General features: G+C 39.9%; 1 protein-coding gene across 1 annotated transcript; it reads left to right on the top strand.

Moving 5' to 3' along the window:
- The first annotated feature begins 12,927 nt into the window (after positions 1–12,927).
- Positions 12,928–14,294, top strand: LOC116920635. Its single transcript, XM_045172592.1, has 5 exons — positions 12,928–13,071; positions 13,128–13,156; positions 13,428–13,579; positions 13,643–13,965; positions 14,025–14,294. Exons 1-5 carry the CDS (start codon positions 12,928–12,930, stop codon positions 14,292–14,294), a joined length of 918 nt encoding a protein of 305 aa, XP_045028527.1.
- The last annotated feature ends 10,362 nt before the right edge of the window (positions 14,295–24,656 follow it).

Below are 24,656 nucleotides of genomic sequence, written 5' to 3'. Positions count from 1 at the left end.
TGTTTGTTCCTGATGAGTCCTCTTGATCTTATCGTCTACGGTTACGTTAGTTACTGTTAATGGGCAGCTGGGACTCAGGATTCCTCGGAGTGAGGTGATTGGCGGTTGGGTGTTTAACCAGCGAGGGTTTTGTTGCCAACTCAACTGCGGGTTAACTGGGGTCGAAGCTACGAAACCTGGAGGGGGGGATACTCTGAGAGGGTTGTCCGGATGGAGAGAACGTGTGTGTGGGGGATGTATTATAGCCCCACTGTGGAACGGATAGTGGGATGACCGCTTTTAGCGTTGAAGACGGACATGGTGTGGTGAGTTTGGGTGGTTTTGATCACCGTCCTCATATCTAGGCCGTCTTCTAAAAGCAGGGTTAACTACTTTTTGTACGCCTCGAAGAATGTCCTTGTCTGCGCTGGGGGCGATTTACTTGTCACCGGCCAAACACGGGGAGAACCGGTGTGAATGACAATTTTCAGTTCGACAGTGTCTTCATTCACGAGGAGCACGGAGGTCCAGATACCGGTGTCGGGTGTATGGTGTGGTGGTGAGACATGGTGGGTGGGACAAGTGGGGGGCGTCGGGCTATCTACGGGTTGGGGAGAGGTGGATTTTGTTGATAGAACTCGGTTGGTTGTTTAGGGCTTAGTTCGTATTTTCTGGGTTCTTGGGGTCTTGTTGGATGGAATCTAGCGTTTGGACGTCGATCAGTCGTTCTTCGGTGCTTTGGACCGGGTCCACTGAGTATCCAGTAAGGGGTAAAGTGTAAGTAGGGCCAATAGCGCGACGGTTGCATGTTCGTCGGCCAAGTAAATCGGTAGTTAGCTTCCAAATGATGTTGGAGCTCGAAGACGAGTTCTTTCACCGGACGCCGGGGATTGGGGTGTTCCAGTACTGGCTGTGAAACGAGGTTCTTGTTGTCTGGCCGGGTGTGAGCGAAATGTCAGTCTCGTAAAGGAGGGTGCTCGCTTGACGCAATAGCTCTTTCCTTTCTTCCTCGGTGTCTCTGTATTGTTGATCGAAGCTATGGTGAACTGTCCAGGTTACGGTCCAGGCTTATTTCTGTTTCTTCCCTGATCCTGTTAGGAGGACTTTTGAGGTTCACAGGGGTGTGGTTGGTTGGGGTCCGAAGGTTTTTTTTCTGATGCTCAAACGTGCCCCGTCAATTTCGTCGGCGTACTCACGTACTTCCTGTATAGTGAGGTAACCGCCTTCCGATCCCTGAATTTCTTTGCAGCTGTTGAAGAACTTCTCTTATTGTTCGTCGATATATTTCTGATTGGTTGCGTCTGGACTGTTTCCGTCCTAAAGGATGGAAAATTTGGCGGAATGATTTCTCCCAATGTTTAAGGAGTGGTACCTTCTTTCCTGCACTGCCTTCTTCCCTCACCATCACTCTGCTCTTGGGAGTGGAGTAGTGTACGACAGTCGGGGCCCTGGGTATGTAGGAACGATGGAACTCGACGTAAAGCGGCTAGGCTCGAAGGGAATGTTCCTTTATTCCAAATGTTTAATACCCTGCGTGGTGTTACTAGGTAAGAGGAGACAATAAACCGCTCTTTGGGAATCTTCCACTTCTGCGTAAGCGATCATCGATCCCCTTATCTTCTCCAAACGGGGCATGCACGAACGATCAAAACGGCAAAGCAGGGAAAAAGGCGGCTATGTCTAGCACTTTGAGTGTCGAGGGTCGTTATGACTCGGCGTGAGTACCTTTAAAGCAAAGCTATTGACCCAGGACATCAATCCCTATGTAGGTTCGTTTTAGCTTGTAAACGACAGAAAACTCCTCTTCGTGAATTTTCACTTCCGCGTGAGTGTCATGGAACCCACTACACGGCAAAATAGGGGAGTGGTATAGAAATAAAAACGGTAGTTTCTGAATCGCAAGTCCGTCTGACCGAACTCTAACAAAAACAGATGAGCGTTCGATGAGCAAGCGCAACATAAATTAGCTTGGACGGCTCGCACGTTCAATCACGCCGCATGGAAAACTACCCGACGTCCGTTCATTAAATGCACATGCGAAGCATAGTGTCCGCACCACGAGGCCTAAAAGAGTGAATCATCGGTTGAAAGCGGGCTCGAGTCGGTAAAAAAACACGAGGTTACGGTTCGACTTCGCTGCAACCAGATGCAATAATCGGTCAGTCACGTCTGACGTGACTTATTTAATCGCTCAACACAAAACGCTCGAAAAGTACAAGGTTAGTTTATGCAAGAACAAGGAACAGATTCTGGTCCGACTGTAATGGGTGGTATACAAATGGGGTTTATGATCCGTTAGCCAGTAACGTCAGCTGCCCGGATATGAAGAGAACAATTAACAGAAAGAGAGGAGGGATAGATCATCGATTACTCAAGATTTGGGAGACATCGTCCTGGCGTCGAGCAAAGCAGCACGGTGACTGCGTTGGTACGGCTAGGAAAGTGGTTGGGCTGACTCTGCGGGATGGTGCTCACAGGAAAGATGGAGACAACAAGTTAGGCACCGAAGAATTTTTTTTTCTCATCACTACGTGAAACAAGTTAAAGCACTGAACTCTACGACCAACTACTACGAGCGCTAGCTAAAGAGGAACTAACTCCGTGAGCGAAAGAGATGTGGGTTTTATACCGCACCTCAACCTGGAGATGCTAAAGTTAGCATGGGTCATAAAACATAGAAAACACAGGCCCCCAGTTCATGAAGGAATGTGAACTGGTGTGAAAAATAAACAAGGTCAAGAGATCAGGCTGAGGCATTGACACCTCGGTTAAGCGGAAGAAAATAATAAAACAATCAATAGCAATAGCGGGGAAAATAGGATCAAATGAAGGGAAAGCGGCGTACAAAATTCACGCTGAACAACATTTAATTTAAAGTGTTTTAACATAGTCCTTACAATATGAAGAAACTGATTGGAAAATTTTAAATACAATTATAAAGAACGTTTGCGATTTTAAAAAAATCTATGACATTGAATAGTGTTTCATGTTACTCTTCGATACGTAACCCATTTGAAAGAATTTATACCATAAGTACTAAATTAAACAATAACTGTTTGATGTTTTTAATTGCTGATAGGCGTGCATTTATAAACTTCGCCTTTAAACTATCGATATTTAGCGGTGTTTACATTTATTTTAATGAATTGGCAAAGCAGCAATGTTTAGCAGACGAATTTGACCTATCAAATAATTTCATTTATTTAAGACTATGAGTTTATTTCCTGAGCAGCAATATAGAAAAACTTTTTTTTAAAAGACAAAAACCAAACAAGTTAAAGCGTTTCTACAGTCAAATAAAACACGTAGAACAAGAATTCATCGAATCAAATACAACAAGAATGGAAGATCTATGTAAACTTCTACTATACTGACCACATTCGATACTGATCGACATTTTCTTATAGACGAAGACTTTGAAGGCGGTTTCAGTATATCATCTCTTGATAAAAACGAATTTTTTTCGTCAAGTGACGGCTATTGAAGTTCTGATTAGAGGTGACATTTCTGGTGATTTCCTAAGAAATGACGATTACAATAACTCATTTTCATCAAACTATTTTCTCGAAAAATTGCAAAAAGAGATTTTTATTGGATCACAAGATTTTGCAACACAGAGTTGACTTGGCCACTCACAAGGTGTTGGTCGCGCCACCCGGTTTGGTTTGTCATGGCTCACTTTTTGCACGGCTGTACCAGGGATACTGCCGTAACATCCTGCGCCATCTCTTTTGCTAAAATTTAATTAAAAATTTTTTTTTATATATTTTTTAGAATCTTGCGAATACGGTGTGGCTAGCTAACCAAAATTTGTGCTCACGAAATGTCACATAATGTGGCAGATAAAATTTCTTGATTAGTGAAGAACCAGAAAAAAGAAAGGTAAAATAAAACTTATCAAGAAAACAAAGCAGAAAAATAAAAGATATTTGCTAATAAGAGAAACCATTGAACGATCGCAGCTGTCACCTCAACAGAGGAAGCCAAGGTTTAAGCAGCTTCAGCAGTAAAGAAGGCATCAGTCGCAGAACATGGTAATGAGCTAGCGTAACAAATTAAGTACTAGTTACTAATTTCTGAATTTATTTCATATTTAGATGATGTGAACAGTGCGCTACAATAGGCTGTTTGAATGGGATTCAACGATGTCATTTCAAAAGAGGAAGTTTCAGTCAGTGTTGCTGGCCAAGTCAACTCTGTGTTGAGAGCTTAGTGTTGGAAAGTTGGAGCTGAGGTATTTCCTAGTAAGATGGGCATTATACAGCCAATCCACTTATGCTGCAACAAATTCTATGTTAACCGGAATACGGGAGTTGAAACAACAGTAATTTTCTTAGTCATCTTTCGAAGGATTCTTGCATTTAACTCAATACGACAATAATAATACATCTGCAAGAAATAGGCGTTGAAAAGTATCATCACTTCGGAATTCGAAAATGCTTGCAAGACCAAGTACGACGAATTTTGCTGTCTCCCATCACCAAGCCAGTGGAATTGTTATTTATTATTGATGGAATTTCGTTTCGTTCATTTTAGCAATAAGTTGTAAAATTACATTCTGGCCTCTGCTAGGTCTCATCAAAGGAGAACCCAATCTATTTTTCATCGGTGTATTTAATTAATTATCGGTGTATAGTAAGCCTGAAGATATAAACGCGCACTTTATCCCATTCATTAAAGAAATGAATTCAATACGAATGAAAGAGGGGGCATCAATCTGGAAGTGCCATCTGGAGAAATTCAACGAATACCAATTAAGATTGCAGCTTTAGCAGGAGACAATCCGGATAAGTAAACAGGCACTGGAACCTTCTTTCTCATATGTCCAGCACGAAAGGGTCGCCACCATTTGAACTATCTTCCTACGACTGCAGCCGATGTACCGCTACCAGTAAGTACGTTAACGGCAGCTGCATAGGCGATAGCCAACTATTCAACAGGTGAAACCGACCAACGGACGATCTTACAAATCGCCCGCGTCAAGCCCAGGACAACCGGGAACTTTCTTACACACGCCACCGGCCGTCAAGGGTATCTCCTCTGAGACAGCAGTAACTGGCCCTTCGAAGACAGAAATTCCGATACGTTGTTCTGAAATACCAGCTACCAGGTCCACTGTACTTTATTTGTTTACATAACGTGAGTAAGTTACTGTCTTCCCCGTTACTGTCTTCCCGATGAAGTTATCCTTCCCCTTTTGATAGAGAAACAGTATGGCCTTATTTCTTTTAACCTTCTAAGGAATTTTGTCCAGGAATCCCTAAAGCTATAAGGCTGGTATTTTGTCACTATAAATATATGACTCCTTCTTAATAGGGATGTCGATTATCGATATATCGCATCGGAAAAAATGAAAAAATCTTTTGTGATATATCACATCGAAAAATCCGATATCCGAATAGTGATACAGATCTTACTTACCGCCATCTACCGGTCAACATCTGAAGCTAAACAGCCATTTATCGATCAAAATAGGCACTACGTTATCATTTCCCCGCTCTTTTCGACAATAGATTACAAAATTGGACGGTATTAGCCAATGGGTAGATTTCTTAAGTTAGGGTAATTACTGTTTGTTTGTAAACGTTTGTTTTGACAGTCGCTTTTTCCGTAGCTAATACTGCTAGTTCACTATACACCAGCGTTTTGAAATTTTCCAAAAATAAGGAACAATAGGAGCTTATTTTGGAATTATTTTGTTAGATCCGATACCTATGCTGTAGATCATAAAGTAACATGTAATGCGTGCAAAAAAGCTATATTGACTAGTTGAAACACGTCAAACATGAAAATTAATTTTCAAACTCGTCATTCCGAGCAAGAAGATAACATTTATCAAACATGTGGATGAAGAGGCCGAAAAGGCCCTGCAAAACTCAGCACATCCACTTCTAGACCCACTGTGGAAAGTAACGAAGGTAGACTTTGATAAATTATGAATAAATCTCTAACAATATTATACATTAACAACTTTTTTACAAGAAAGGTGCGCCGAGTGTTGCAAAGACATCGGCCACTAGCCGTCGACGTCACAGAGACGATAATAACACCGATGTTGTTCCCTATCCAACTGAGGGAGTTTTCATGGAAGGGTTCATAAAAAACTTGTTGGATTTATCGCTAAAGATATGCAACCCATTAAAGCAGTTGAGAATGGAGGTATGTTTTGACACTTATGTTAATGCTATTTAAAGTTTTTGGCTATCTCTTTTCCCACTCTTTGCAGGCTTTGAATATATGGTGCATTACCTTGATCCTCAGGTTACGCTGCCGTCAAGAACAACCATAGCAACCACTTTGATTCCACGGGAATTTGAAAGTGCAAAAGCTGCTTTGTTTCTGCAACTCAAATCTGTTACTTATGTGTCTTTGACAACAGATTGTTGGTCATCTCGGCGCATGGAATCGCTTATGACAGTTACTCTCCATTTCATCGTGAATGGACAGTTCGAATCACGCGTTTTGGTTACCTGCCCCATGATCGGTTCGCATAAAGCAAATAACCTGAGTAGTAAGCTGGAAACGATTGGATCTGAATGGGGTATCACCGAAAAAGTAGTTTGTGTTGTTACTGACAATGACGTCGAACATTGTTGTGGCTATAAACTTGCTGACACACAAGTACAGGGAAAAAGGTATGAGAACTTTAAACTCTAAAATAAGCCAGAAATAACGTACTAATCTGATGTATTTTTAGGTCTTTGGAATCACCTTCCATGTGTTGCTCACACCTTACATCTTACTGTAATAGATCCCATTAACAACACCCTTGTACAGTATCCTGCCTAAAAACAGGCTGGTCGCGGGGCAATATGTATTTCTTAGTCCATAATCGTGGCTGTACTTTTCCTTATGGCCCAAGCAGCCGAGGTGCCCGGAATGGCAACTAGTGCCACCTTTCTAGCTGAATAATTTTATGAAACGGCTGCCACGTGCTTCAGCTGTTTTTTGTTTTTTGTTTTTTTTTTCGGTGAAATTTCGCCTGTTTATATGCTAATTTAAAGCTTTAAATAAAAAAGAATTGTAGAAAGAAATTAAATAGTGATGGATGACTTGAGTAACGATGAAAATGACATGAATGAAGGGGAACCAGAGAGAAAATGCACTAGAAAGAGGGGGAAATATAACGAAAATGGGAAATATTTTAGAAGGAATGACCGTAAAACATCTGATTACAATGCGAATCAAAAGCGTTTAGATCACATCGAATTTCTGTTGGAGTAAGGTGTTATCAACTATGTTTGAATGCAAATAACTTTCTTTTATTGAGACAACATACCTGTCAGTACAAATCACTATCATCAAGTCATACACAAGACTCTCATACTCATCAGACATAGACAGCACTTAAAGGGATGAGAACAGAGAAGGTGGTGCTAAACAGTTGGGTAGGATTACGCAAGCACCACGGTTTGGCAACATCTCCAACACCTCCTCTCAAACTGTGGGGGTTTGAGGATGTGGTTTTATCAGAAAACCACTTGTTGAATTAAAAGCTGTGGTCATCATGGTTCTTGTTGTCATCATTGGCTAAGTTTGATGTTTCTCCTACAGCTCCAGTATCTCCTTTTCGCTCGTTTCTCAGTCTGTTCCGACAAGTGGCATAGAGATGAGTAGTGTCGCCGCAGTAATTACACTTTCTGATGTACGGATGTCTAGATGTTGAACCTGTTGATCTATCAGATCTTCCTCGGCTGCGACGGTTGTTGTACCCTCCATGAGTGAATCGATCGCCTTGTTGAGAGGGAAAATTGTTCGTAAAGAACGCTGAATCTGCAGCGTCTGCCTGGCCGTTATTGTAGATCTTTGTCACGTTCTCTTCTTTGAGTAGCCTCTGAGTGAGTGTCTGGATATTTCTGTTTTTGATCGGCACGTTGTCCCAAACAGACAGAAAATGTCGATAGCTAGGTGGTAACGTGACTAGTATCTTGGTCATTACTTGAGCTTCAGTTACAGGCTCGTTGAGGTCTTTAAGTTGAGAAGCTAGTAACTCAATGACAGATATATGAGACATGACACTGTGCTCTAGATAAAACAAATGTTTGATAAACATGATCTATCGAACATAAAGGTAATGACTACCTGGGTGGTATTTGTACTCAAAGAACTGTTGCATCAAAAGATGCTTGTTCTCAGCAGCGTTCTGTGCATGTTGTGTGGTCAACCTGACCCACATATCGTTAGCTACTGGCATCCATAAAGGGTATTCTGATGCTGTCTCTCTATTGTAGCAAATAGGTAATGACGAGCATTCACATCTTTGGCTTTCCAAGCATCAATCAACTTTTGATTGGTATCCTGTTTGAGAGTGCATGAGTAAGAAGAACATTTACTCGTAGACTTTGTACTGTAACTTACTGCAGCAGGTAACTTCTCTACTCCATCTACAATGTCAAGTAAATTGAGTGACTCTAGTAATAATCTGCAGCCAAACTTCCATTGTTGAAAGTTGCTCCCATCAAATTTGACTATATGGCTGATATCTTTTGACATTAGCACAGACATAGTTGAAACAAGATCAGTATAACAACTTAATGAAACAAAATAACGTGATCTGGGCCCATAACCTGTTGGAGTAAGGTGTTATCAACTATGTTTGAATGCAAATAACTTTCTTTTATTGAGACAACATACCTGTCAGTACAAATCACTATCATCAAGTCATACACAAGACTCTCATACTCATCAGACATAGACAGCACTTAAAGGGATGAGAACAGAGAAGGTGGTGCTAAACAGTTGGGTAGGATTACGCAACCACCACGGTTTGGCAACATCTCCAACAATTTCTGGTATTGCTTTCTATTGCTATTACTTTTCTGTGTTTAATAACTGCTTTTTCTGTTGTTTTAGGCCAACCAAATAAGTAGGGATGCCAATACAGAAATATTACTATTCACCTACTTTCCGAACAAAAAAGTTGGGACGTGTGGGTATAAAGAATTTGGAAAGAAAACCTAAAACATGGATTAATGTTTAAGACCACTTCAAGATTTCAAGAATTATTGGTTGATGATAACTCAAAGGCTCGTGTAATTTTTGTTTTGTTTAAACATTCATAGTTATGTTTTTTTACATTCATATTGTTCGTTACAGGTCTCCGGAATGCTAAACAAGTTCCTGAAAACTTATTTGACCTTGCTGATTGTGAAGACCACGATTGTGAAATAAATTCAATTTGCTCAGTTGAAGAAGGTAAACACAATTAGTATAAGAGATCTCGGAATATTGTTATCGAAATGACATGACTATAGTTTTATAGTGCTTTTTCCAGTTTGGCCATGCAGTGTTTATATATAGGTAAAATATTGATCATTTTAGGAGTAAAGTATATCAATATCTTTGTTTTAACAGTTTTATTAGTTGTGTTTAAGCACAGCATTTTATAAATCGAATGTCCCCCCACCTTTAAAATTAAATTTGGTAATTGGGTAGGCTATTTACTCAACTAAGTAGACATATAAGTGTACAATAAAACTTGAAAAGTTGATTTACAATTTCGAAACTTTATTTTAGGTGAAGTTTACAAACATCCTAATACATGTGGGACAGCAAATAAATCTACTACTGGAAACGACCCACTAACTTCCAGACTACAGATTTCATTGGAATCCACCAATCTGTCAAACTGCAATAACCCAGAATTGCAAGAAAATCAGTCAGTAATAACAACAACGTCATCGAGCTCTAACCTCATATTATCAGAAACTGGATCGACAGAATGTCTGGTTGGCCAGACTGCGACTATCACCGAAAAGAACTGTCGAAGAAACTTCAATTCGTCCCACGTCCAAGCAGGCTTCAAAACTGTGCCTTCGTCAATCTGCCTCAGTCAAAACGACAGAATGTCTGGTTGGCCAGACTGCGACTAACACCGTGAAGATTGTCGAAGAAACTTCAATCCGTCCCACGTCCAAGCAGGCTTCAAAACTGCGCCGTCGTTAATCTGCCTCAGTCAAAACGCGAGAAATTTTGGTTGAAAATGATTTCGCAAATCCTTCAATCTGTGCTAATCTACTGTCAAGGTATAGCGGGTGTAGCTATATATTAAGTTACGATTCGTAATGTATATATATTGTATTCGAATGCCATCTTCTGTTTTTAAAACGACAGAAAACCACCAAAAGGAAACTTTGCTTGCTTTGAAGCTATCCAACAAATTGCCAATCAGCGTCCAGGTCCAGATACCATTGACGGCAGATCTTGCAGCCCTACCATTTCGACATTCTGGGTATAAATTTGCTTTATCCCTGAGGGATTTAGTTTACTAAATTACCGAAGGTTTAGGGGCTCTTAACGCAGCAAAAGTTACAATAGCCTGCTGAGAGAGGCACCCCGAAAGTCTTTATTGGGAATTTTCTCGACCAATCAGAATCTAGGAAATCCGGAAAACACTATTTAGGGTATTTTTAAGGTCAAGTTTTTAACTATAAGGCATGAAAAAGTTAGGTATAGAGCTTATTAGACACTGCATTACCTAAAGAAAGAAACTATGTGATTATTTTAACCTTTACGATGCATTTAAACAGTGAAGTAGCGGCTATCGACTTTTTGATAGCTGTTGTTTTCTGAGATAGTTCATAATTTGAAAGCAGATGTTGTTACAAACTTCAACCTAGTAGCAACTAACTAAACAAAACCTAAATCCCGAAGGCGCCCAAGGGGCTTTATCTAATAATACGTATGATCAAAATTACGTTGATATCATTTTTATTTCAGCTGAATTTGACGATTGGTGTGACGAAAAGGAAAGAAATAAATCTCCTGCCGGAAACGATGAGTTATTAACTCTAAGACCAATTTCATCTCAGCAGATGATCAGGTCACAAGAAAAATCATCATCGTCGACTAAGGCTAACGTCACATCCACAAACGGATTGGAGCGATTTTCAGTTACACCGTCTCGCACTATGAGAACCGGTGAAGAAATCAGAGGTTATCTGACCAACAAAACAATTAGTGATTCCCGTCAACCTTTTGGTGAAATAAGTGAACCCCTGACTCTTCCAATAAGCTCTGTTGAACTGTCGAGATATTATCTTTTAAAATCTTGTTTGAATGAAGCATAATGTAGCGTATTTTCTTATAATAATAGAGAAACATCTGAAAGGTCTGCCTTTCAAATCCAGGAAATGGTAAAAGTGTCTTCACTGTGTGATGAGCACACCTTGTTTAACAAAAGTCGTATCGAGTACATACCCGTAAATATATTTTCTATGCATTTTTTATATTCGTAATGTAACGCGTTTTTGTTTTTAATTTTAAAATCCGTCAATAACAACGGATCTATTTCCACTCAAGCAAAAAAGGTACTTACTATCCCAGCTGGTGTTGTACCTATTCAGTTGGTCAGCCGGAAACCCTTGTAACTGAGAATTCACTGGATGACCTCAATTTTTAAAAATCTGTGTGTGTTTCCAAGAATAGTTTTTTTAACCGTGATCGATCAAACCTAATTTTTTATCGATTAAACGATCGGGAGATCAAATCTATTTCAATTTTTGTAAGTTGTAAATGATTTCTCTTTGCACAAACTAAAATTAGTTGGGTTGAAGTCAAAATTTACCGAATACTAGGGACGAGTTCATCGAATAAGTTTCGAACAAAAAATTGCATCACATGAGTTTCCGTTCCAGTGTTTTCGTAATTCGACATTATTCGATAAAGTCATTCTCAGTGTTTTGTAAAATTTGACACTCAATCCAACTATTTTTAGTTTGTGTACAAGAAATAATTTTCAGCTATAAAAACTGAAATTGATTTGATTATTTGAGACGTTGATGATATGAGTTGATAACAAATTAAGTTGGACGGTTACATAGATGTGGCGCGGGAATAACGTGCCATGTATCCTGAAGTGTGTAATTTATTTTTATGTGCTGTTGTCAATGTATGATGATAAGTGTGCTGGTTTATTCTGTATGGGTTTCTTCACAAAGTCAATTTCAGTAAAAATAAATATAAATGTCCTAGGAATTTTCGTATCGTGTGTTTTAATTAATTGAAAAGTATACATGCAATAAACGATTCCGATTAGCATATTAAGGTGTACCAGAATGACAGATGAGGTAATATATTCAGTGTTTTAGTCTAAGTGTAGAGTTTGCAAGAAAAACTAATGGAAAAGGTTTAAAGGGTAGGGTTTTTTTCCGAAGTTCAAATTCTGCGCTTAAAAAAATGGTCGCTATTGTGGACGTCAAAAGATTGATTTATTCAAGCGACATTAACTGATTGAGAAATAAAAATATAAAACTATATTGTAACGAGTTATCGCCGGTGTTCGGTGTTCGGTGTATCAATCTCGGTGTATTCAATCTCTTCAACACTCAAGCACTACACAAAGTAAACATAACTGTTCTAGTAAACTACTGGCGACGAAGGTCTACACTACAGTCCCATTTATAGTCTTTCAGGCGTGGGAAAGAGCCAGTCGGCGAATCCGATGCATCAGCAATCGGATGACACTCGAATGACACTTCCGTCGGTCTTCCGTCGGTCTATCCGTTACAGCTTTTACGGATGGCGAGAGTTCTCTTACAAATGATGCGTGAACGCTACAATATCTTTATACCTCCGTGTTCCTAACATCTCGAGGAACATAAATATTATATCGTTTATGTATTAAGACGAAGTATAAGTACCGACAATCGGTGCAAAGATTCATCATTTTTACTTCCTTCCCCCCCTCCACAAATCCATTGAAAACCTTCAAAGTTATTTTGTGGGCGAAATAAACCTCCAAACTTGATAATTTTTACGGCAATTGATAGTTCGTGATAAGGGCTATCGATTTCTGTGAAATTTATTTTTGAATTTTTAAAGTGTAAAAAGTTTCAGAAAGATTTTTTTTTTCTGTTTGATCGGTTGGGTCCCGTATGGCTCGAGATCGAAAAAATGAAAAATAACCAAATCTTCTTTTTTCAGTCATCGTTGTTTTTTTTTGTGACCATGTCTATTTTAGACAGTATTGCGTTAGACAAGGAATTTGCTACCTTTGAGGATATCGAGAAAACAATAAAGGAATTAGAAACAGTGCTTTTCTATCCTCTGCAGTTTGGTTACGCCAAAACTATAGTTGCATACAAAAAATCGGTAAGTAATTAAATTTTCGTAATAAAGGTAAAACCCATCCATTATCGTTTTTTCAGATAAAAAACCCATTGGATGAAAAGTGGCGGTACAAACATGTACATGTACAATGCTCACATTTTAGCAAGCACAGGTCTAGATCAGCTGGAATTAGGCCGAATCAAAGCGTTTACTCAATAAAGTGCCCTTTCCACTTCAGGGTAGTTTTCTTTCCCTTGCTTGACAAGTTTAAGCTTTCTTCTTGTAATTTGGAGCAAAAAAACCATCCTATTTTAAAGGATCATATCGACCTATACCGTAGAAAACAGTAAAAATATATTTATTTTGTCATTTCTCATGTGTTCCTAATCCGAATGCAGGAAGTTTAAAGAAAACCCTGCTGCGTATCAATTTGCCAATTCCGCTTTAGCTGTTGGAGGGAATGCAACGCTAACTAGAAAAGAAATGAGCCAAACCTGGGGCCATTTCTTGAAAAGGAATGACCTTCAAAACATGAAACAGGCAATGACAGGTAAAAGCTATGAAAAATAAATATTGTTCATTTATTTATCACGAATTATGTTATACACATTAGGAGTGTCTTCGGAAGTGTGGCAATCTACTACGGAAATACTTGCTAAATTGACAAGCAACACAGAAAACATCGTGAATGTAACCTCCGACGAAAAAGGGGAAATAAAATGCATTTACGCCCAATTGTCGGAGCAAAGAAGATTTTATCAACGCTATGGCGAAGTGCTTCAACTCGATGGAACCCATAGCGTTACTAACACACCCATGCCGTTGTACACATTAATTGTGAAGGACAATTACGGAGTCGGCCAACCGGTTGCTTTTTTTTTCAAAAGGGAAGAAACCGGTGCTACGATGGCCATCGGTCTTAAGCAGTTTTGCGAGGTAAAACAACGCGAAGTGTTTTATATAGCAGAAAGACTCACATTTATTATTATTTGCAGAACAACGATAATTTCATCACACAGGTGTTTCTCACAGATAAGGACTCCGCTGAGATATCTGCCATTAAATGTCATTTCCCTAACTCCAAACATCGTCTTTGCCACTTCCATGCTCTAAGAGCACTACCAGCTCTGAGAGTAGATCGCCGTCTCAATGAGACTGACCTTTCTAAAGGATTGAAAGAAGAAATATACCGGGTTTTCACGACACCGTATACGCCCAGACCAATGAGGCATTCATTGAAGGACAGGAATACCTTTGCGCACTAGGTTAGATTATATTTTATGTTACCTATAAATGTTTTTTAAAGAACGTTTCTATGTTTGCGCAGAGAATGACAGTCTTGGCCGTTATTTTGACACCTTTTCGTTTAATACCGATTGGGTAACTACGCGGCCAATTATTCACCGCCGAAACCTTTGCACGTTAGGAGATAACACTACCAGTAGAATAGAAAGGTAAAATGCATTCAGTTGGATGCATGTATTTTGGATTAATACGGTTTGTCTTGTATACTTCCAGGTATCATTTGACCATTAAAAACGTACTTAATCGAAAAGGACGGAAATTTAACACAGTCCTTCAAACGCTGTCGGACATAGCAACCTCGCGGCTACTCGATAGGGATATGGAGGAACTGGAAAATTAAATAAGATTCCCTACCACATCTTTTTCGCCATTGCTCGAAAAACTACGTGGTTAATTAACATCCTACGCCTGGGATCTCGTCCGAAAACAAGCGGAAAAACCAACTACATCGTATCAATTGGTATTATGCCGCAAAAATAATTCCTCTTTTTTTTTATTTATGTTTTTTTTAGATCACAGATGACACCCACCATGTATTTAACAGTAAATCGGGTACATTTCGAATTCCAACACATTTTCAATGCTGCTCGTGCTCCTTTACTAGCAACTACCATCTTCCCTGCTCACATGTATTGTACGCAGTGGGTAAAGTTGGTGGTGAGTTACCTAGCTACGAGCGATGGAGGGAAACGGTAGTAGAACGCATAAAAAATTAATTAGTCAAAACCTAATTGTTTCTTTTCTAGGGTAATACTACTACTATCCGGCTACCCACAACTTCAGCTCCAATGCTGACAATGGTACCTGGTGTTACAGATAAGGCCCGTACGCGACGATTAGCTAGATAGAAGCTGGACGCAAGCTTCGTACGGCAGGCTCCCATAGTAGTGTAAGCTTCCACGAGACCAGCTAGATTTGCTCCGATCCAATGTAAGATTTTTCAGCTAGCATCAGAATTGGGTTATTTAAGCTAAATTAGCTAGCGCCGCGCGAGCTTGTATCTGTCAACTTGAAAAAAGAAATTCCTGGAACAGGATTCAAACCCGAGTCTCCCGCGTCGCAGTCGCGGCTTCTTCCAATGATTCATTTGGCTTAAACAACATAAAAGAATTTAAAACTACCAATGAGCAGTAGTCTATCCTATACAAAACTTATCTCGTCTTCAGAATAAAACCTTCTGCATAAATATCTTACTTTTTACTTTTTATTGTTATAACTTACAAGCTATAATTAATGGGAATATCAAAGAGCTATCTTCTGTTATTTTAAAAAATTGCAAAAACTTGTTTTATTTAAATAAATTATTTTTTTTCTTATTACGGATCGTTAAGACAAGTAATATTTTAACAGATGATTGATTTCCTAAAAAACTAGCTTAAGAAATATAACATAATTTTTCATAATAGATAATTCTAACCGAAATTCGCCGATTATTTAATAATATTATTATAATATAACTAGCAGCCCACAAAATCCAAGCTAACCCTTTCATGCGCCAAGCTTGACACCTAGCTGTAAGCTATATTATAGCGCGGGGGAAGCTTGAATAAAGTAAGAATTTTGTTAGCTAACCAAACTCAAGTTACCCTGTAAACGATAAGCTTGACAACTGCAAACAAGTGCGGGTGCAGCTTGAAGAGGCAAGAGCTTTGTTAGGTTTCCCAACTCAAGCATACCGTTACATACGGCAAGCTTGATATCGGTAGGCTAGCGCGGGGGAAGCTTTGGTGAAGCTAACAGTTTGGGTACGCCAAAACCCCAAGCTTGACGTTTCGTACGGGGGCAGTGAAAAACGTGAAAACGGTTATAGGAGACCTTAATATAGTTCTTGCATCCATCTCAACGACCATTCAAGGATTTCCTCTTCCTGTGATGCAAGGCTGCGTTAATATGCTACGTTCTTTAAATAACAGGTTAAGAGCTAATGAGCCAACGGACCCGCTTGATGGTGAGTAAATTACCATGACATTAGGTTTAGAATTTGAATGACTAGAATACTATTGTTTTCAGATGGTAGCATTGCTGCATTCATCGACCTGTTAAACAGTGTACCAAGTACATGTTCCACTTCAACAGCCAGCAATGGTATGTTATAGTATAAAGATAAAGAATAAAGAATAAAACAAAATTATATTTTTTTTTAAATAGACTCGAGCCTTACTGCCAAGCAGTCAGCCACTAGCAGTCAGAATTTGGTGTCTGAGACGGAACTTGAACCACAGGCAATCTCAGAAACACCGGAAAATATCTCTAATGAGACTGTCCGGTAGCCTCATAATAGCAGCGTACTTCCGGTTGCTGTGATTGCCGAATCACCGCGAATATGTTTAAAACGAAAACTAGCTACATGCACTCTTCCACAAACCAAGAAACGTGCAGGAAAACCACGGTTGGTAAAAGCCCTAGACCATTACAAATTAAGACCAAAACTATTTGCGGAGAAAAATAAAGAGGAACAAGCGCTGAGTATTAGAATTTCAAACGATAGATTTTACATGTAAATTTACGTTGTCTTCTTTAGTGGTCCTCACCTGGCTTACTGGCGCTAGCTATGCAGAAGCAGCAATAAAGAACAAAAAAAGGCAACTGAAGATCATTTAAGGACCATACCCGCTCAGGTGAGTACTGCTATTCTTGAAGAAGACGTAGAGAAAGAGATACATACAATGAAGCAATATTTCGATGAAGACGCATGGGAAGCTGTCAACAGCTTATGTAAGTTGTTGTTTATTTCCACTTTAGCATCATTTAAAATTTATTGAACTTTAGTGAAAACGATGAAGAAATTAAAAGAGAACAACAAGTTAGGATATTCCTGTCCCAAATGCACTGATGTAATTGACGACCTATCGACGGATCCAAAGGCAGCAAACTCCCTTCTTTGCAATGTTTGGTGCCAATGACGACACGCGGCAATACCGTCGGATAACTTGGCTGTAACTTGGGTCTCTTTCTCACACCTCGACCCTCTCCCATACCCGACGGCATAGCCGCGGGTAGGGACAACGAATGCAGCACATGTCGGGGGTGATCCAATATTTTAAAATGATCCTTTTTCCCATATAACAACTATACTTTTTACAAATAAAAAATCAGAAAGATAAAGACGAGTTCTTTATCTTTCTGATTTTGAAAAATTAACCTCGTACGAGCAATTTTAGTATTTCAAAAAAAATCACGTGCGAGACACGATTAGGCATATCTCGTGCGGGTTAAAACGCCTTTTTTGGACCGAGGCGATCCAATACCTGGCGTGGGTACTGTATGAAAATACTTACACATCAATTGTTACATGATTTTGTGAGGCTGCAGGCCTCACAAAAGGGAGGCTGCAGGCCTCCTGGCAGATACAAAAAAATGTGGGCATGCGGCCATGAGTAAATAAACACCATAAATTAGGATTTATGATAGAAATACCTGAATAAGAAAGAAAGATTCACACACAGGGAAAACGACGTTAGGCTTAGGCCACATGAAACTCGTGAATAGTGCATAATGTCGTCTGAAAAAATCAAATCGTGTGGGGGAAAAGAACTATTTGTAAGAGCTTCGTGAACGACCCATAGATGGTGCTACAATCGGAAAGATCATTGATCAAGACCATTTTGATCTCAATCTCGATCCAAATTTCGGGTTGAGATAAATGATCTCGATCTCGATCGCAAAAGAGTGATGGATCAATCATCGATCTCGATCATTTCAATCGATCGCGGCAGCTCTGAGCAAATGTAGTGCTGCAAGACTGGATCTTGGCAATCAGTACACCAAGAAGCTACAAAATATTGTAAAGAGACGAAAGCTTCAGGAAAATTCTGATTTACAGATGCCCAGTCTTGGTTGATTTCACTCATTCTGTGAGTCCAGTTTGATTTAGGAATTTTACTTTCTTCAGCTTCCTCAGCAATTTCTTGGAAAAATCTATTGGCCCCCGGATTCCGGGGGACACTTTCAAAGCCATTGCTTGCTACAAGGAACAGAGGTTGCTCTAGTGCTAAAAATGTTATTCCATTTCCACTTTATTTTGCTTCTTTTTATTTAATTCTAATATTCAGATATTCTACTTTTCTACCAAAATAAGATTGTCACGTGGAGATCACGTGACATACGCGTGAGGCATACCCCACACTCATCTCCTTCTTGGAAACAAGCAAGGGCGAATGTACGAGTACATTCGACCTTGCTTTGTCTGAATGTTGCGTTAGCAACACAGGACGTTTACACCTTCTCTAACGCTTCGGGGAAACAAGCAAGGGTGAATGTACTCAAACGTTCGGCCTTGCTTTGTAGTAAATGGTTAAGGGTATCTTCTTCTTTTGTAGAAACAAGCAAGGGCGGATGTACTCGTACAACCGACCTTGCTCAGTAATAAGTCATACGGGTTATCTCGATTGTTCGTAGAAACAGCAAGGGCGAAAGCACTCGATGATTCTACCTTGCTGTTCGCCTACCATAAATAGACGATGTAGTGTCTCTTGAATGTAATGTTCTTACTTGACGTCCCAAAGTGTGGACGTCCTAATACACTCGTGTTACACATCACCCCCAAGTGTAACAAGATTTTGTGTTTGTGTTTCTCATAAAATTTTCTTTCATAGACTACTTTTGTATTAGATAAATAAATTTTTTTTATACGGAGTTACGGACATCAAATTTCAAATACAGTTGACTACTGAGTCAGAATCATAGACAATGTCAACGGCAAAATAGACAACGTCATATTTTCATCCAGCAATAACATTTCATAATCTGTAAAACGATAAAACTTCAGAATAAAACTTTGAAATAATTGGCAGCATTAGTATGAAATGCAGATTGTGATAATGGCTACTATGGCGCACTCCAGAGAGAAAAATGTGTACCTTTTTCGAAAGCAGATGAGACCTTTTGAAAACATCGATTCAAATCAAGCTACAAGGTACAGGTACAGATATTAATACTCATATATTCATATACTGGCTAACTTGAATATAATGTGCTATTCGTGTTTGTTGTAGACTAATATTATACTACTTCCGCTTGTTCATGCCGTCGTGGTTTTCCCTGCCGAAGCAACCGAAGCGAGACTTATGCGCTGTAATAAGTGTTACGAATGCCCAAATGTGCATTGATAACCATTTTTATTGAACGATTTGTAACATCGGAAAATATATATTGCTTACTGAAAGAATCCTTACGTTTGAGAACTTTGATGCTTCACACCCTTCTCCAAACTGTGAAATTATGGGGATCAGGAATTCGGATTATTAGGATTGAGGAATACAATTCTAGAGTCGCGTTCTTTGATTAATACTTTTAATTCCGGTAATTAAACATTATTATTTTGGACTACAATTGTAGAACTTTGCTGCTTCACACCCTTCTCCAAACTTTAGATTATGGGGATTAGGGATTCGGATTATTATGATTGAGGAATACAATTCTAGAGGCGCGTTCTTTGATTAATACTTCACACCCTTCTCTAAACTGTGGGATTATGGGGGTCAGGGATTCGGATTGTTTTGGATTAAGATTATGGCAGTGCGCTCTCTGATTCGACCAAATGATACAGAAACTTCTCTGCTTTGTGTATCATTAGGGATAACGGTTTCAGATAATGGCTCTTAAATCCACACCTAGGAAGCAGGAAGAGATTAAAAATTGAACCAATAGAAAAAAAGGTGAAAAACAGTAGATATAAGACGGAAGGAAATGGATATCCTCAATAGAGTTTAGCCTTTTGTTGAAGAATGTTCATCCTTAGTTCTCTCTTGAAGTCGAGTTCGTTTGATAGTTTTAACGAGATTTTACTATTAATAAAGCTTTTTAAGGAGGAAAAATATGTGTATTTACGTTTAGATAAATCCGTGTAGACAGTTAAGAGTTGCAACAACAGTGTTAAAAGTGAAGAAAAGAAGATTGACGAGCGTTATGTTTACAAAGAAGTGACATGTGTTTCCCCATTCTGTAAACCGCAAGTCACCATCCCGTAAAGAAATGCGTCTCGAGCAGAATGTAATGTTTTGTGGTTGTCCTGAGCGAATCCATTTCAGACTAAACATTTTTAAAGAAAAATTTGAAATTGTGAAAATGGAATTGGAACATAAAAATCATCCCATTTCCGAATTGCATCTTCAAACCTACGCAAGGAAGAAGTAAGTTTTTTTTTTTTTTTTTAACGTCATGGGGCTCTGAAGAGGACATCTGGTGTCCAGATCTATCTTCAGATGACGGGCATTTGGGTTGCCCTTTAGCCCCCACCTTCTTCTTGATCCTTTGTCTTTGGTCGTTTTGTGGCTTGGGTAGTGGATGCCATTTTGTTTTCTGGATGCCGGGAGTTTCATTCTTCTTTTTAGAGATTATTCAGTGGTGTGTTTATCTGGAATTGATGCCTCAGGTGAGTGTTTTGGTAAGGATGATTGTTTTGTTTGCTTGTTATTGTTTTGGCCTGCATAGATTTTAAATTCTGTTGATAAGCCCAGTATCTTTGAGGTACTTAACCAAGCCATGCTGAATCTCGTATTGGGTGCTGTGGTTTAAGTCTAGGTTGAGACCAAGCAAGGTTGGTAAGTCCAGTTTTAGATGTTTGTTTGAGAAGTATTTTATGATTTCTAGTCTTTCCATTTCCAGGGCTGGGCAGTCTAGGAGGGCATGCTCGGTGGTCTCAGGCTCGTCACATTCTTCGCAATTTGGGCTCAGCTGAGGCATCAGCCTAGCTAGTTGTGCCTTTAGTCTATTGTGCCCCGTTCTTAACCTGAAGAGGATTCTTGTGATTGTTCTTGACTTGTGTTGGTGCCATTTTATGGGTCCGGTATGTGTTCTTCTGGTAATATTTTCCTTTGTGCTTCCTTTTTTTAACTCTTCCAAGCTTGCTTTTCTTAGGTACTGTTTGAATATGGCTGTTTGTTCTGACGTGGCTAAGGGGTTGTAGGCCCAAGTAGGGGATTTTTCTGGCAAGTTTTGGCGTGATGCTAGAGAGTCCGCTCTCTCATTTCCCGGAATCCCGACGTGACTTGGGATCCAGCAGATTCTAGTCTGGGTTCCTGAGCTTTTTAAGTTCAATGCTGTTTGAGTTATTGATTGGATGACTTGATTTTTTCCTTCATCAGGGTAAGCCAGTGCTGCAACTACTGATTTGGAGTCGGTAAAGATGACTAGTTCCTCCATTTCACCTGTGTGGTTGTATGCCAGTTCCATGGCCCTGTGGATGGCATAAGCTTCTGCTGAAAATATCGACGTCCCTTCTGCCAGACTGCCCGTTTCTTCGATGTTCAGCGTGGGAAGGATTGCCGCATAGGTCGTATGTTTTTTTCCTTCATTAAGTGAGCCGTCTGTGTAAGCCTCTGTGGCATTTTGCCTTTGCGTTTTGTACTCGAAGAATAGTGCTTTGGCCTTTGTTTGGTTGGCTAGGGCTTCTGTTTTGCTTATTTGTAAGAAGTCTAGGATAATCGGTGATTTTGACCATGGCGGAAGGGTGTGTGGCAGAGCACCTTGATCTTTATCTTCTTGGAATAGGTTGAGGTTGGCCATGATTGTGTGGGAAGTTGCTTGGTACAGAGCAGGGGTGTTGAAGTCCTTCCAGCTTATGGGGTTTCTTCTTAGGTTTTGGCACGGTTTGAACATGGGGTGGTTTGGTTGCTTCTCTACTCTGATCAGGTATCTACCTGACAGCCATGTTTTCCTCACTGATAGTGGTTGTAGGTCCAGTTCTAGGAGCATTTCTTTTATTGGCGTGGATTGGGGAGCGTTTAGGATTATCCTCATCATGCTATTTTGAATGGCTTCTATTTTTTTCTGTCTGCTTTGGTTCGAAGTGCCAAACACCATGATGCCGTAATCGATCCGACTTCGCACTAGAGCTTTGTACATTATGATCAGTGAGGCTGTGCTAGGGCCGTGTTTTGTGTTGCCTAGAATTTTGAACAGGTTTTTAAGTTTCACAGTTTTGCTGATCACGGCTTCGGTTTGTTTGTTCCAGCGTAGACCTTTGTCGAAGTACACACCTAAGTGCTTTATTTCGCTCACTTCCGGGATTTTTGATCCTGCTATAAACAGTAGAGGGTTTGTTTGATCTTTCCTTTGTCTTGTAAAGTTGATTAGGCTAGATTTTGGGGCTGAAAATTTGAACCTCCATTTCTTGCTCCATTCCGTGCATTTGTCTAGGTATGGTGTTAACTTAGTTTCAGCTTCACTTCCATCTTTTGCGTATGTGTGGAATTCTATATCATCAGCAAATAGTAGTGTTTGTCCTGGTTCGGGAAGAGATGGGAAGTCGTCCAGCATGATTGAGAACAGCAGTGGGCTGAGTGGAGATCCTTGCGGTACCCCTACTTTTAGTTCACGGTCTTCCGAGGTAGTATTGCCGATCCTAACATTGTAAGTTCTATTGCGGAGTAGGTTTCTTGTCCAGTGTAGGATTTTCCCAGTGATGCCTTTCTTGCTTAGTTTGTAGAGAAGGCCCTGGATCCATGTTGTGTCGAATGCTTTGGATATGTCTAGGAAAACTGCATACGTGTTCGTAGGGTTTATATTGTTGAATCCTTTTCTGATGTAGTGCTCTAGACCGATGATGTTATCCATATTGCTCCTTCCTTTTCTGAAGCCTGCTTGCGTATTTAATCTAAGTCCTTTCTTTTCTAGTAGCCAAGATATTCTTCTGCTGATAATTCGTTCCATGACTTTTCCTAGACATGAGGTCAGGGAGATTGGACGATAAGATTCTGGGTCGTCAGCTGGTTTTTCGGGTTTCCTGATAGGGATAACTGTGGGTGTCTTCCAGTCATGGGGTACGTGGGCTGTTTGTAGCATGTTGTTTAGTAGATGTAGAAGGCGTTTCTTGTTGTCGTAGGAGAGATTTTTCAGCATCATATTGTGTACTTTGTCCTGGCCCATTGCGTTGCTTTTTAGATTGCTAAGTCCATATTTGAGCTCCTGATCAGTGATCTTGGAATTTAATTCGTTTGGTTCGTTTGAGGTCATTTGTCTTTTGATAAATTCTTCCAGTCTAGGGTTGTCTGGGGTGATTCCGTAGCTGTGGTCGTATTGGTGCGCCAGTATATTTGCTTTTTCTTTGAGGTCAGTGGTTTGCTGGCCTGTTTTTGGATCCCTTAGCGGTGAGGAACTTAGGTCTGGTGCGGGTGCACCTTTTATCCATGCTTTTGTGAAGTTCCAGGTTTTTTGGGGGGAGCTTCTGGGGTCCAGGTCTTTGATGTGTATATTGAGTGCGTCTTTTTTGGCTTTGATGATAGTTTCCTTTTTTTTCCTTTCTTTTTCTCTCCATGCGGCTCTATTGGTTTCACAGTTGATTCCCCCTCTTTTAGGGTCGCATGCGTTTCTTGCCTTGCGTGATTGGGCTACCGCCTTTTTGCATTCGACGTTCCACCAGGCCCTTGATGGTTCTGCCTTCATGTCCTTGGTGAATTTTTTTATCTTAATGTTGTTGTTTTGGTTCGCTGTAATTAGGGCGTTGTAGAAGATTTTATATTTTTGAGAAGGGTCCCCTGTTTTGAAGAAATCAGTTGAGTCTATGGTTTTTCTTAAACTTTCGTTCCAGTTGTTCCAGTCTGCTATATTGAAGTTCCAGCTAGGGGGTCGGCTGAAGGATTGTGATGGTATGGTTTTTAATTTTACATGGATTGGGAAGTGGTCGCTGCCAATGTAGGGTCCTCTTGATATTTCTGCTGTGGCTGCTAGGTGTGGGGACATGAGTGCGAGGTCTATTGTAGTGTATTTGAGTGTTTTGGGGCATTGTCTTGTGCCTAGGTTTGGTGGAGTTGCTAATAGAAGGTTGTTTTCTTTTTCAAGTAAGTCGGCTACCATTCTTCCACTACGGTTTGGGTGGAGACAATTGGTCTCCCAATCCTTGTGTCTGGCGTTGAAGTCGCCACATAGGATGATGTTATTTTTGTCTGTACTGTATAGTTGTGCTAGCTCGTCTCCGTCACATAGCTGGCCGTTTGGTACGTAGAGTGAGATGATGTGTAGCATTTGTTTTCGGCCTTTGTTTTCAGTTGCGATTGAGACTCCTATTGCTTCTATTGTATGTAAGTCCGGTATCTGGAGCATTTTGAATTGGATGGTTTTGTGGATTAGAATAGCGACTCCTCGTCCTGCTTGAGTCTGTCGGTTTTTATTGACTACGTAGTATTGATTGAATTTGACAGTGAATGAGTCTTTCCAGAAGGTTTCGGAAATGGCGACTATGTGTGGTTTGTATGTGTGCAGATGTGCTTTGAATTCAACTAAATTAGATTTTGTGAGGCTTCTTGCATTGTATTGGATTAGATTAATCATTTTCTTGTTGTGGTTTTTGGATCTAAGCTGCTTTTCGGTTTCTTGGATGCTGG

This window comes from Daphnia magna, linkage group LG4 (genome assembly GCF_020631705.1).
Source record: "Daphnia magna isolate NIES linkage group LG4, ASM2063170v1.1, whole genome shotgun sequence".
Taxonomy (NCBI): domain Eukaryota; kingdom Metazoa; phylum Arthropoda; class Branchiopoda; order Diplostraca; family Daphniidae; genus Daphnia; species Daphnia magna.
Note: the sequence above shows the minus strand (reverse complement) of the source record. Positions and strands in the feature narration are given on the sequence as shown.